This window comes from Ailuropoda melanoleuca, chromosome X (assembly GCF_002007445.2).
Source record: "Ailuropoda melanoleuca isolate Jingjing chromosome X, ASM200744v2, whole genome shotgun sequence".
In the NCBI taxonomy this organism is placed as follows: domain Eukaryota; kingdom Metazoa; phylum Chordata; class Mammalia; order Carnivora; family Ursidae; genus Ailuropoda; species Ailuropoda melanoleuca.
Window position 1 is genome coordinate 86,774,583 of NC_048238.1, and position 14,893 is coordinate 86,789,475.

At 42.9% G+C, this 14,893-nt stretch overlaps 1 protein-coding gene across 7 annotated transcripts in view; it reads left to right on the top strand.

The window, feature by feature from the left end:
* The window catches only part of GRIA3 (glutamate ionotropic receptor AMPA type subunit 3), a 267,816-nt gene that overhangs the window by 133,051 nt on the left and 119,872 nt on the right, over positions 1-14,893 (top strand). For all 7 annotated transcript variants that reach the window (XR_004622357.1, XM_034649234.1, XM_011234226.3 and 4 more), the window contains one exon: positions 1,615-1,802. Coding sequence is in view for 6 of the 7 variants with exons in the window: in XM_034649234.1 (XP_034505125.1) it covers positions 1,615-1,802 (188 nt within the window). In the remaining variant the exon portion in view is untranslated. The remainder of the gene's footprint in view (positions 1-1,614; positions 1,803-14,893) is intronic.

A 14,893-nucleotide genomic window follows, 5' to 3' on the forward strand; every position in this document is an offset into this window, starting at 1 on the left:
TAAAAAGAGTAAGAATTAACATTTAAAGCAATGGTAATTTACTCTGATCTGTAATTTTGAGCTCCTATGCTGAAATTGCTCATTTGGAAATTACCAAGTGCTTGGGTCTCATTTGTGATCTTCTTCCTGCATACACCCAGCACACAAAGGAGTCATAATGACCGGCTGAGTCACTGCTGCCATCTCCCTCAAGCGTGCTCTCCAAATGTCAATACCATTTTCTATGGTGCAGTGACGAAGATTCCCAGCCGTAGCTTGCTTACAATACAGGACAGGCCCTGAAATGTGTTCGGAGGGCACCGTGATCTTCCTCCAACCCCTATTGCTCCAGTGGCCCAATGGTCATGCCACAGATCATTCTGGCTTCGCAGATCATTCCCATTACCCATTGCCATTAGTTATTGCCTGAATATAAATGGAAAACCATTTAAATTTATGGGAAGAAGGGAGCTGCTTTTGACCAGATCCCAACAAAATGATGTGCACACTTGATGAAATTATACTCAGGTTATGGAATCCTACCAGAAGCAAAAATACGTACATGATATTAGAGACGTAAGTTCTCTAAAAGACCAGTACATAGAAAATCCTGTGCTGTTCTATGGCTCCTACTTTAAGATATCCTGCTCTTCCCAACTTCTCAAACCCCACTTCGAAAAGGGTTACCCAGAACTCAAGCATTACATCTTTTCCGTCTTTCCCATTCACCATAGATCCAGGGTGTTAGTAGTTAATAGTTGTCACATGTAAATTAACTAAAAAGGAACCAAGAATCCCTGGTAAATTTAATGAAGAAAGGGGAAGAACTGAGGAGGACTTAACATGATCGAACTTTCTCATAATGCTAGGATCAAAGGACCAGTATGATATCTTTGTTAGAAACTGTCTTTGTCAGGTTTTCTTAGTTCTTTTACTTGGGAGACATAATGTATCTTGTTGGATAGTCATATCCATGTAAGAATCAGCCATGTTATAATAAGGTTCTATCTCTACCGAAGCTGTGTCTTGTTCTGAAGAATATTTAGTGGAAGATGAAAGACATGAGCTCCATCAGGAAATATTGAGGCCAGAAACAAGGGAAAAGCCTTGGCATTCATTCCAGAGACATTTTGATGATGCATGTCAATCAAAACGGTTAAGTACTACAATTCAGCCAGGATTGCTTGAGTCTGGGCTTGATAAAAGACCAGCCTGGTACCCCCAAGTTGTAGAATCTTCCTTTAAAGCAAGATAGAGGGCGCCTGGGTGGCTCATTCCGTCAAGCGCCTGCCTTTGGCTCAGGTCATGATCTCAGGGTCCTGAGATCAAGCCCCACATCGGGTTCCCTGCTCAGTGGGGAGTCTGCTTCTCCCTATCCCTCTGCCCCTCCTCCCCTGCTCATTCTCTCCCTCTCTCTCTCTCCCAAATAAACAAAATCTTTAAAAAAATAAAGCAAGATAGAGATGCCGACTCTCTGGATGGTTAAGTCTGGGGTCAAGAGTAAGCCTGCTTTCCACAGTGGGTAAGATTCGAAGGGACCCAACGGACTGTAATAAAAACACAATGGAACCTTTAATACCTACAGGAAGAGTTTAAAATGAAAAACATCATCATCGCTATTCTTCCTTCTTTCAGGATTTTCCATTCTCCAAGCGATTATGGAAGCAGCAGTGCAAAACAACTGGCAAGTGACAGCCAGGTCTGTGGGCAACATAAAGGATGTCCAAGAATTCCGGCGCATCATTGAAGAAATGGACAGGAGGCAGGAAAAGCGATACCTGATTGACTGTGAAGTCGAAAGGATTAACACAATTTTGGAACAGGTACGTTTGAGATTTATTCCACCCCCAGCCAACGTGTTAAATCATCAACCTCCGGCAGCTCCCATATCTGCTAATCAATGAAGTAGCCAACAGACTAAATGGGCCAACAGTTTTTGATAGTTTCTCTAATCTTTTTTCCTCCCTCGTGGCTGCAGGGGAAAAAAAGAAAAGAAAATCTAAGCTGTTGAAAATTGCGTAACATGATTAATCTGGAAGTCTCTGCAATTTAATGCTACCTATCAGATAAACACACCCTTCCACACCTCTGTTTCCTAGATCGCTGACTGCTTCAAAATAATCCCCTTCCTTTTCCATACCTTCCTCCCAGCACGGAATAGACAAGGGATTCGGCCGGGCAGAAGGAAAGGGTTTTGTTTCAGGGGCACAGTTGCAGAGTGTCAAGGCAGTCTTCCCTAGGTTTGAATTTGTGGTCTCTTTGCAGAACAGCCCTCCGGTTCCAGAGAGAGACAGAGAGAATGTGTATATGTAATTTAGACCCTTTTGTAAGTAAGATGGCATACTTGAGAAAAAGTGTTTATTGCTTTTAAAATGTGAACAAATTGAAAAAGAATTAGACTGGGGGAAAAATACAATTCAATGGGCCCAAATGTATTCATTATTAAGCTAGGATATTTAAATTTAAGACTAAAAAATATTAGAAGAAATGTTTCACCCTAAGCCAGATGGATACTGTGTTTGGAGTAAAGAGTCAAATTGAAATGTGGTGAAAGTTTATTATTTTCCTTAGAAGTCTCAATTTTCCAGTTAATAACAGAGTGCCTATGCTGCCATAAACAAAACTGTAGGGGAAACATTTCCATTCTAATTCGATCCCAGTGTACCTGGGGGCCGGAACAGCTCTGGAGATTGAAATTATAGTGAGCGGCCATTGCCTGGGAGAGCTGTTTTATAGCAAATTAAATATTAACAATTTGCCAGATATGCCCCCATAAGAAGAGAATGCAAAACAAAAATAGGGAAGGGAAGGGAAGAGGAGGGGAAAGAAGGAGGGAGAAGGGACGGAGAGAGAAGGAGAAACGAAGAGAGGAAGGAAGAGAGAAATCACTGAGCCTGCATCGTGGAGATACAGAGCCGTCCCCTTCCTGAGAACGACGTCACCTCTACTGAACGGCGTCTCACAGGAAATCTGGAGCATAGCCTGGCTAGATCAAATTTCCCAACTAACGTCCTCTCGAGCTACCCAAATGATCCACCCCTCCCTTCTTAAAAAAAAAAAAGGCTTTGATTTTCTTAGATCTTGAAAGTGAAGAATCAGGTCAGTGATGCTGCTGTATGTACTACATGCCCTCTAAAATTTTATACCAAAATAGCCTTTTAGTGGGTGACCTATTTAATAGCCAAAAGCACAGGAACATCTTCCTTGTTGTACTTTGTTTTCTTTCTTTTGTATCGGAAACTCTGGCTTCTTGAATATGTCGCACTCGGTGAAGTGTTCCGGGCTTTATAGGGTCTTACACCGGAGGCTGGGATTTTTCAGCGTGATGTAATAGAAAACTCGGGGGGCAGAGCTCTGAATTTTACGTAGCTGTGGGGTCTTGGGCGCTTACAATATCTATGCCTCAGTCTTCTCATCTACATCATGGGGAAAATAAAACTGTACCTCACATGGTTGGTATAATTGCTCCGAGAGACATAAACTGCTATAGAAAAATATAGTCATTATTACCTAACGCCTTCAAGAAAACTAAACCAACGTAATTCAAAAGCCCTGTTCTCTCTTTTCATGTATCGCTTTCTGTCTTTCTTTCTTCTATATGTACATTCACAGTATCCCTCAAAATACTTTCTATACAATTTTTCAGGGAACATTGTTCAAAGAAAAGTTTTAGCAACATCCAGATAAGGCTAAAGAGTTCATTTCACTTATCCTTTTCTCCTCTTTCAAAGAACTGTATAGAACTACCAACTCATGATTCTTTTCTCTGCCATTTAAGGAATTTCTACGAGGCCATAAGTACTATGAGGTAGGGGCCACGTTTGTCTTGTTCACAGCTATATCTCCAGTGTCCAGCCGAGTACCCGGCATGTAGTGTTGGACAGATGGGTGGACGGACGGGTGGATGGATGGACGGATGGATGGATATTGAAGCAGCGCATTTTCAGTAAGTTCTGCTGTGATTTTGCAATGCTTCCCTCGAGAGGCAAAAAAGTGCCTGCGGCCACATGATAAGATTATTAAAGGACACATTTTCTAAAGCTTTAAGGTGGTGGCTCTCTGCTCAAACCTATTCTGATGATATCATAAATTTGCCATAATTTATTTTTTATATAAAAATAGATTTCTCATTAAACAAATTATTTAAATTAAGCAACAAATTCAACATGATGTTTCTTTAGAGGAAACATTTAAAAAAATGAATTGAATGCTAAGATACAGAGATGTCGCTTTTCTCGTTGGTTCCTAAGCATTCTTTTGACAAATTTATCCTGATTCACTGTACAGATCCTGGTCAGAATGAGGACATTTATAATTCAATCAGTATCATGTTCTTCTAAAAGTTGCCCCTATCCTACAAAGGTGTTTTCAACTTTGATTGCGATATTTTCATAAAAGGAAATCTCTATAGTCTCCCACAAAATGATACTTCATGACCCGTTACACCACTATCACGCTATTCCCTGCAGATTTGATTTTGGCAAGAAGTTCATACTGTACTCCATATCCCATGGGTGTGAATGAAAAGACGTCAACATCGTGCAATTTTTCCAATATAAACGGTCTTTGATATAGTGTTATATAGCATAACCTCCCCATTTCATGATATAGGTTCTAATTTCCCTGCAAATGTTCAAACGCTTAGAGGGTAAATACGAATTCTTCTAACATTTCTCTCCAAACTATTTTTTGAACTCTTTCGGACTCTCAGACTACAGCAGAAAAAAAAAAAAACACTCAAAGGAGGTACTAATACCGCTCTTTAACAGTTCAACTCTAAGGGAAGTATTCCAAACTTACAGCTCTAAGAATTAACATAGAAAAAAAAGCTAGAGGGGCGCCTGGGTGGCACAGCGGTTAAGCGTCTGCCTTCGGCTCAGGGCGTGATCCCGGCGTTATGATCGAGCCCCACATCAGGCTCCTCGCTATGAGCCTGCTTCTTCCTCTCCCACTCCACCTGCTTGTGTTCCCTCTCTCGCTGGCTGTCTCTATCTCTGTTGAATAAATAAATAAAATCTTTAAAAAAAAAAAAAGCTAGAGACAGATGAAAGAAACCATGAAAGATAGTCAGGGTTCCCAGAGAACATTTAGAACCTGTAGATTTTGAATCTAAAAACTAAGAGCACTTNGGACAGATGAAAGAAACTATGAAAGATAGTCAGGGTTCCCAGAGAACATTTAGAACCTGTAGATTTTGAATCTAAAAACTAAGAGCACTTTGTACAGGAAGATGTAGGTGTGATGGCTGAATGAACCCCTGACCTGACCTGGTACAGCATTCCTGTTCCTGCATCGTGCTCACGAGGCCCTCCCCGTTGGCGGACAGCTGCCTTAACGCCATGGCCAATCTAAACTGTCGCTTTTGAAAAGGTGACCTCTCGTGGCCTTACCTACCCGTGACAGACTAGATCCTCCATCCCCATAGCATATACCTACCTGCGGACTGCTTTCGAAAGGCAGGCCCCATAACATGATATGGCTCTGTCGGACATTTAAAGTTTATTTGCGGAGGCAACAGAGTGGAGAGTTTCAGAATCTGGACTTTGGAGCCAGTCAGAGTGGATCCTGTCACTTGCTGTGTGACCTGGGGCAAGTTACTCAACTCTCTGTGCCTCCATTTCCTGCTTGTAAAATGGGCGATAACTGCCCATTAATGACTAGATACAGGCAAAACTTTTAGAAGGTGTCTGACACATAGTGTTTGGCTAGTGCTTTGGTGCTACAGGACACGTTTTCACAGACATTATCTCATTTGAGCCTCGCTGTGGGAGGCAGGAAGGGCAGATGTGTTTATCCCAAATTTACAGATGATAAATGGACACTCAGAGACACTCCAATGGTTTGTCCAAATGTGGTGCTCCGCTCAAGCCTAGTAAGTGGCAAAGCAGGGACAAAACTCAGGTCTTCTGACTCCTAGTCCAGTGCTCTTGCCCCTACACTGACCCACCTTCCTTATTTCTAAGGCATTAATTAAATATTTAGCTGAAGCCAAACCCCAGATTAGGCTTACTCATCAGGTTATGTTGTAAAACACTTGCAAAGCAATTGGAGAAGATCCGGAGAAGAGCAGGAAAAAAGGATCAAAGCATTAGAAAATAGGCCCTGCGAGGAAAGCTATGTGGGACTGGGGTCTTTAGGGCTGGTGAAATACACAAAGAGGCAGTTTCATCACCATCCTCCAGTATAAAGAGTTATCACAAAGAGGGCACTGGCCAAGCCACTCTGCCTGCCTGAGGACAGGACCAGAGCAAACGAGCTTAACCAGGACTAGACAGAGTCAGCATTCGAAAGGACTCATGACAAGGAGAGAGGACACTGGAAGAAAGTAAGAGCTCAGCAGTTGAGGCTATATGCAGGTGAGGCCATTCCGAAGCAGCGAAAAGTCAAATCTAGAATAGTTTTAAGATTGTTTTTGAGAAGAGACAGATATTCTGAGTTAATCCTGTCTGTTGACAAGTAAATATCCTTAAAGAAGATTTATTTTAATGAACAGATAAGGGTAATTGCCTCCCCACTGGATATCTAAAAGGTTGTCTCTTTAAAGACATCTAAACATCCCCCTTCGGGCTTTACCATGTTTTTATTTTTTCCTTAGACAATTCAAAGGGAAATCTCAGCCCAGCCCTTGCCTGAATTATGGCATATGCAGACTTGGCGGGGCCCAAACCAACATGCGGCAATGTGCTAATCTCAGGAAAAATACAGAATATATGATTTCCCCTGGAAATATTTCAGGCTAAAATCATCTCGTTGTGGATGATGTGAAAGGAACACTTCTTAAGGACAGAATCCTGAAACAGGTCAATCCTTCAGGCTCCTTTCATTTGAGAACTCTGTCACTTCAAAGACAGTCATTTTAAGAATGAAACATCCAAGTTAGTAAGTCAGGTCTCTAAAGGCAACAATTCAAGCAAGATGAACACTATTAGGGGCCCTTCTAAAGTCTCACACAAAAGAGACAGTGCTCTCTCCGAAGTATGTGTAGCAATTGGGGTCACTAGAGCACTGTTCCTGGTGCCTAGACCTAGGTCAAGTGTATTAAAAATGTTACACAGCCTTATGCCTGCTCCCGGCCTCACCCTCCACTCAGCACAGAGTGGTACCATCCAGTTCCTCCCGTTTGCTCCCCCTTTGCCCCAGCCCTTATTCTCAACGTTCCTGGTAAAACATTTAGCTGACTTACGAGTCCATGAGACAGTTTGCATTAGCCTCCCTTCTTCTTGGAAGATTTTGTTTGTGGTAGAGTTGAATAAACACCAGCCTGGGAATCAAATAGATATGACTTCAAATCCTAGCTCTATTCTTTTTTGCATGACTTTGAAAAAAGTGACTTAATTTCTTTGAGGCTCAACTTTCTCATCTTGAAAGACCATTCCACTCCCTTCTTTTCATGTGATCCTCATGTGCTGTGAGGATCAGATAAGCTCTGTGGAGAGCACCTGGCACAGTGCTTGGCACCCAGCAGGCACTCAATGACCGGTAACCGTAGCTATTCGCCCACGAGGGGAAGTTTTCATGCTGGTGAAAATTAGTTATTGAGGGACTGTTGGTCAAGAACAATGTCTTCGTGGATTTTCTGAGATATCAGTTCAATCTAAGGTCTTAACATAAGAAGAGAGTTTAAGACCTGAACTAGCCTCAGGTCTAATATGAGTTTATCGTGTTAGACGACTCTCTGTTTTTCTCTCCAGTGTAACATTGGGTCACACATAGTGATTGATAAGCTCAAGGACCATCTGAGAATTAACCAGATTTTTCAGCATCACTTAAAATAATTAAAAGCATTAAAACCTTGAGCCACCTATGACAACTGGGCATTTTAAATAACAAATAGGTATTCAGTGGTTACAAAGTTCCAGATACCGCTTTAATCAATGTGTGTGGATATCTCATGTGAGTTAATCCTTCTATTAGCCCTATAAGGTAGATGGGGATATTATCACCATTTTACAGGTGTGGAAATTGAGACATACAGGTCATACAGCTAATAACTGGTGGAGCCAGAATTGGAACCCGGGGGTCTGACTCCAAATGTCGTGAATCACTGCATTCACCAGCCTTGGGTCTAACTGAGGTTTTCAAGCAGAGTAGATTCAACCAGAGGTTATAAGAGATAAGCATCCTGATGAAGCCTAGAACAGCTTTGTTCACAACAAGCACTGATAAACAATAAGCATTTCACAGATATTTTTTCCAATTGACGAGATCCATATTCCATTAATGCACGGAATTGGAAATATGCCCCTTAAACCTACCCTTTGGTGAAAAGCTCATTTATGATGAGCAAGTTCATTAACTTATGGCGCCAAAACAATCTATGCAATGGGCCCCACAAGAGTAGGAATAAATTGTGAGAGTTTCTGTATCAGAGTGATACATAAGTACAACTAGCATTCCCATCTGCGTGCAAGTCTTCTCAGGTAAAGAACCACAATCTCCATTATATTACCCCAACTGCCATAGATGTTGCCCATTTCCTCCTTCTTTTGCTAGGGAATAGCCTGAATGTAGCTGGAAAAGTCTGGAAGGCGTGGCTCCTCTTCCCTTCATTAACCCCAGAAAAACAACATAAAATAAAACTGGCCCTGGGAAAGCATGATGTCCACAGGATAAGTGTTTGGGGTGGGTGCTGAGCTTTTCTGGGCTGCTAGCTTTGAGCACCAGGCCTCCAAGGGAAACATTCCTCACTCCCACCCAATATCACCCTTTAAACCCAGGTGAGAGGAAGCCACTGCCTTGAGCTCTGTGCTTTAGAGGGCTCCTCATACCACAAACACTAAAACACACAGACTTTTTTTGCCTTTTTGGTGTTGAGAGTATTTGAACAGTTACTAGCTGGTTGAGCATCAGGGAAAAAAGGGAGAGGGACACATAAGCCAAACTGGGCTCCCCAGATCAGAGCAGAGTCACATGGGGGTAAGAGGGAGTCAGGGAAGGACAGGGGAAGTGAAGGAGAAACTGGTAACTTACGCCATGGGAGACAAAAGGAAAATGGCTAATTTCCCCAAATCAACCTAAGTGAAGAATCTCGGCAGATACGTTTCTCCAGATAACTGTGCTCCCTCCCTCCGCACGACTTGAAAGATGTAGTCTTGGAAGACGTTGTAGAATTGCTTGGCAACTCCAAGTCAGAAAAGTGGGCCTTGGGTCTGGCAACTTGCTGTCCTCGGCTTCTTGGAGAACTTGACAGGTCCACCCCATCCTGGCTTCAGGTGGGTCCAGTCACAGGCAGGAGTTCTGAGGCCAGGGCTCAGCTTCCAACGCACCCTGCCCTGCCCCGGCGGCGCGTGCCGACCTCCCAGGAGCAGCGCGGGCCTGCGGGAGAGCCTGCGTCCTTGAGCAGCTGGATCTAGTTCAAGGGCGTGGCCTGCAGAGCTCCGGGCGCGGGAAAGAATTTCAATCCAAAACGGAACTAGAGGATCTGAGATGGAGAATCCCACGCATGCGCCTTCGGGAAAATGAAACTTAAGAACGGAGAGGCCTGATTTCCCGTAAATGCCTGACTTCACAGAAAACCAGAACCTTTCTCTTGAACAACGAACATCCATCAAGAATCTCTTTTCATCCTCAAGCCAATGAACTCATTGCTTGGGCCCTGACCAGACTTCCCCACTCTTTGCTCTCCTTACCCATAAATACGGCCCACCCCGCACCCTAGACCGACTCGCCTGGAGCGTGCTACAGTTTGCATTTCCTGGAATTGCCCTTCCTCTGCTCTTCTTTCACAAACTCAATTTCTGGTCATTCGAGCTTGCCTCAGTTTACCTCTTTATTTGGGTTAACAGGTAGATACACAGGCCAGGCCAAGGCATACCTTGTTTTGGGACATTGTAACCTTTAAATATAGGGTATGTGGTCCTCCATTTGTATTCCTGCTGTGGGCTCCAAAAACGTTAGGGGCGAGCCTGCTCCTACTCCCCTATATCTCTAACGCTAAAACATCAATGCCCCTGTCAAAATACCCAGTTTATCTCCGAAGAGTAGGTTTTTCTGAGCACTCGGGGCTCCTTCGGCGTAAATGTAGCTCTTGCAGTCACCTATCATGATCGGTGGTTGGTGAGGCAGGTTAGGGAGGGTGTTTTTCGCAGTAGTAGACTCTCTTCCTGACAAGCTTAGATGCTATGGAAAGTTACGTATCTGGTAGAACTAGGACAGGAGGGGCATGCCCATCACTCCCAGAAGATTTTTATCTTACTTCTATCCCTCAGGGGTGAGTACAAGCTACTTCAGGGAATCTTCCTGATACTTTCATACCTTCTGCTTTATTTCATAGACACTCCTTTTTACCCTATCCGAAGTCCAAAGAAGAAGATGGGCAGGGGATATGGTTCAGATAAATTATGGACCTGGGGGGCAGTGATAGGGAAATAAATTACTCAATTTTCTCCTTTCCATGCCCACGACCACAACACACCCACAAGCACTACGTTTGGTCAATTCCTTTTTTTTTTTTAAGATTTTATTTATTTATTTTGAGAGAGAGAAAGGGAGAGAGAGAGAGAGAGAGAGTGGGGGGAGGGGCAGAGGGAGAAAGACTCTCAAGCCGACTTCATGCTGAGCACGGAGCCCGATGCGGGGCTCCATCTCACAACCGGGGAGATCATGACCTGAGCTGAAATCAAGAGTCAGACGCTTAACTGACTGAGCCACCCAGGCACCCCTGGTCAATTCCTTTTCAACACTAGAGTTTGTCTAAGAAAGATTCTCTATGCTTAGAGTTCCAAAGTTCTTCTAGAGACCTGCTTTCAGAAGCATGGTTACAAGCTGAGAGCTAAACCTTCTTCCAGCACCACATGGTAATGGTTCTATACTTCACACTTAGGTCTGTGTCTCCATGACATTCAAATTATATGATGTGCTGATACTAGATAGGAGATAGTACAACGACACTGGAAACCCCTTGAACCAAAGCAAGGCGCCATTTATTTACCAGCCTGTGTCTACAGGTGGACTAAACGAGAAGTCTTTCAGAATCTTTAAACACAAAGACACATAAAGGAATTGGCAGGTGTTATTTACCTGGATGTCTAAGGGTATCTGAGCCCATATCCCCATGTTAGAGAAACAAGGGCCACACAGAATGGGATCTCTTGGAATGGATAAATAATTGCTTACCTATCTAAGAAATCACTGCATAATTACGAGGTAACTCATGAAGAAGAAGGAAGGCAAAGGGACCAGACCTCTGGAACAGACATTATAATTTACATGGAACGCTTCCAAGACAAGGGCCAATCAACTGTTCTGAGGTTAACCTCACATGAGTGCTTTTATTAGAGTACTATACTAAGCACTATTGGAAGAAACAAAAGTTCTCTTTCTTTCTTTCCTTTTTAAATTTTGTAACAGCCCCTAGCAATGTAAATCAAATGAGAGAGCATCATATCTCAACAAATGTAAAATGGTAAAGACAAGGTACATACGTGCTGGTGGAATAAAAGGAATTAGAAACCCCACAGCTGATTTTTGCATATGAGTTCATTCATCATAGAATGTAAAGTCAAAGTGTTTCTAAGACCTATGCCTCTTCATCTTCTTCCCCCGGGCACGTGGTAAGGCCCTTATATATTAAAAAAAAAGAGGGACCCCATTCTTCTTTGCTTTTCTCTGCTCCCCGAAGTCTCCTAATTATACACGTAATACATAGCCAAGCACACCCACTGGCCTTCCTTCATCTCTTCTTCATCTTCTTCTTCTTTCTTCATCTTTCTTTTCCCACCTCCATCCATTCCAGTTTTCTCCCTGAAATGAAAATGGCTGCCTCATACATCCTCCTCAGGGACCTTTCTCATTACTTCACCAATTATGATGTCCCATGGTCTCTATTTCTTACCCTGTTGACATGGTGATTTAAAGCTATTACTTAACATATATTGGACTACCCTAATAAATATTTTGAAGCAAAAATGCACCACAGAATTGCAGAACAGTGTCCCAAAAGCAGAACCCATGGTTGGATTTCTTAAAGATGCTCACTGCTGACATTGTTTCTCTTCAATCCAGCCTGACATCTGGCCTCCAGGCCCTCCGTGAGTGGACAGAGCCACACACTTTTACTTGCAGTAAAAGTCTTCCACACGTTAGGCGATTTCAACACTCGCTGGCAGCTTTAAGCAAACGTGTTCCCTAAAATGCAGATAGTTATCCTAAGAGTTAGCAGCAGACATCAGTATTCTATATTTAGAGATTTTATCTTCGGCTTATTAAAAAAGATGGTCTGATTCTCTGGTCATACTTCACACTAGACTGGCTAGACTGGCTTTGTGACTATTTAGAAACAAATCCCCTCTGGGAAAATAAAGAGAAAAAACTCATTCAAGATCGTTACTTTGAAACAGCAAGACACTTGTTTATTTCAGATGATAGAAGCTTTGGTCTCAAAAAGGAACAGCTCCTGCTCAACCAACAGGTTCCTCCCCTTATCTTAAAAAATTGTGGTATCTAATTATTTGCTTGATTATTTCCTATGCGGTTTGGGGGGTTTATTTTTTAAATCAACACAAATTCAAATTAATTTTCATTAGGGAACCTCGTTAGAGTCCTTGGGATGCCTGGAGGCATCTTGGAGTTTTATAAAGCAGCATACAGAGGCCTAGAGCAGACCTGGGTTCTAGTCCCAAGCTGTAGTACTCCAAAGAGTCACTTAATCCCTCTGTGCCTCCATTTCCTGAACTGTAAAATGACTGTATTCTATATGATGGTCCCTTCCAGTTCCAACAGACCATGATTCCCAGCGCCATGAAAGACAAGGCAGGCAATTCAAGAAATATTGAGTCCCAACCCATGTTACCATACCCGGTTGTAGATATGGGCAGGGGGGAGGGTATGTCTTTCATGCTGTAGTAGTAGGGGTGATAAGGCAGTGCAATCGTTCTGGAAGGCGTAGTATGAGAAATATTTAAAACCGTGTGAGTCAACTTTCCTGCTTTCTCAGATTGCCGGGCTGGTGACCATCACAGAATGTTTCTTTGCTGACCGTGAATCTTGCAAGCCTCAGTATCAGTGAGCTTTGCTTAGCCTTGGAGACACAAATGGAGGGGGGAATTGAGATGCTATGCGCCAAGGTGAGGACACAGCCTGGAAGTTTATCATTTACCTTTCTCCTTAGAGTACAGAATAACAAATGCCCCCATTAATAGGATTTTCTGATTGATGAAAGCCGTACACGTGTATATGGAAATATCCCATCAGCCCTTATAATATCTGGAAAATGGGGGAAATTCCTATCAGGAATTTCTGGTAGTTGCTTCTGATTAACTGCTGTTTGTTTGTTCATCACAAGCCTTTCCTAAGTCCCCCGTTACATCCTTCTCCACTGTCACACTGGTGCTCGGGTGCCCTTCACACACAGCTATGTAGAGCAGATTGCCGTAAAGATTTACTCAATCAAAACACCTTCTCTCCCATCTCTTAACACCAGCATTTTAGGATTAAGGCTGGTACCTTATTCCAAAATTCTAAAGATATGAACAAATGCAAAAATAAAACTAATACAAATATCTTCCTTTGTTTTGAGTTGATCCCTTCACTTAATCAAGTGAGACTCAGATCTTTAAAAACAAAATAGAGAAAGGAAACACTGACCATGCATAGCTGCTTTCATCCCTCCACAGGCAACGAATGCATTTTCAGTTAGCATGGGAGGAAAACACCCTGATACCTGTTCCTTTGTGGGGCTTACGCTACGGTTGTGCCGGGTAAGCCTTTGCAGGCACTGAGAGGTTGACTAAGTCCTATGCATTACAATAACTGCCTTGTGAACATTAATGAATTTTTTAGAATCATCATCCTGCTTTATTAGGAAATTTCCCCAGATTAAGAGCAACAAAAATGTAGCAATTAGAAGGTTCATCACACAGCTGCATGATTACAGGAGCCTTGTCCTAGATTCTAACAGATGCTGTAACAAACAGTTTCATAAGGGCTGCAAGAACCACAGTTTACAACAGCAACGCAAAAGCTAATTATTGCTCCCATTGCCACAGGACCCTTATGTGTAAAATAATTTAGACTTCTGGGATTTCCTACAGAGAGACACCGAGCAAAATAAGTGTAGTGATAAAAAAAAATAAAATAAAAGATGCAAATCCAAGTTCTTTACTTCCTTAACACGGAAGGGCAATGGCAATTAATTGATCCATGCCAAGGTCTGGACTTTGATGAAATGGAGTGTGGGCAAGAGCCCTTGGTCAGTTTGTTACCAACCACCACACTGGCCCTTCCGGTCACATCCCATGTCTGTTGGGTCAGCCTTCCCTCATTCCAGATCTGTCTCTGACCAGAGGTTATAACAAATTGACAAGTATGGGGCACCATTCAACAGGCCAGGGCCAGGCCTTGGGGAGATTGGTGACGCTTAGTGTCATGTCACCAGAGGTGGAAGTAAGTGGATGAGAGAAGTAGCCAGGCACCACTATTCTCTCTCCAACCTTTTGAAATAAATATAGCTACCAAAGAGCCTTCCAAACACACATGAACCCCCAACACCCTACTTGGGAAAAGAATGGTGGTTGACAAATATCTTCTGAAGTAATCCAGCGCTAGGCCAAAGACCCGGAAGCTGGCTGAGTTCTATCTCAAGATCACCGTGTGACCTTGTACAGTCACCTCACCTTTCATCATCTTAGCGACTTAAGCCATAAAATATAAGAACCCTTCCCTGCCTGACTAGGATGACGTTAAGATGAATCGGACTATTTCTCTAAAGTATTGTAAGATCCTCAGAGAGGGCAAGTCCACACATTATCAAGCATCACAAGCATTATAATTAGAGTCACTGCCCCTCATTTCTTCAGGAGGAGAAAATGAACGAGGAAAGGAACGTGCGGTCACTGAGCCTGAGAACTCAAAAAGCATTTAAGCTTCTTCTATAATCTGAGGCAGGTCTCAAGAGAGAGAGAGACTGAAGTGGGGG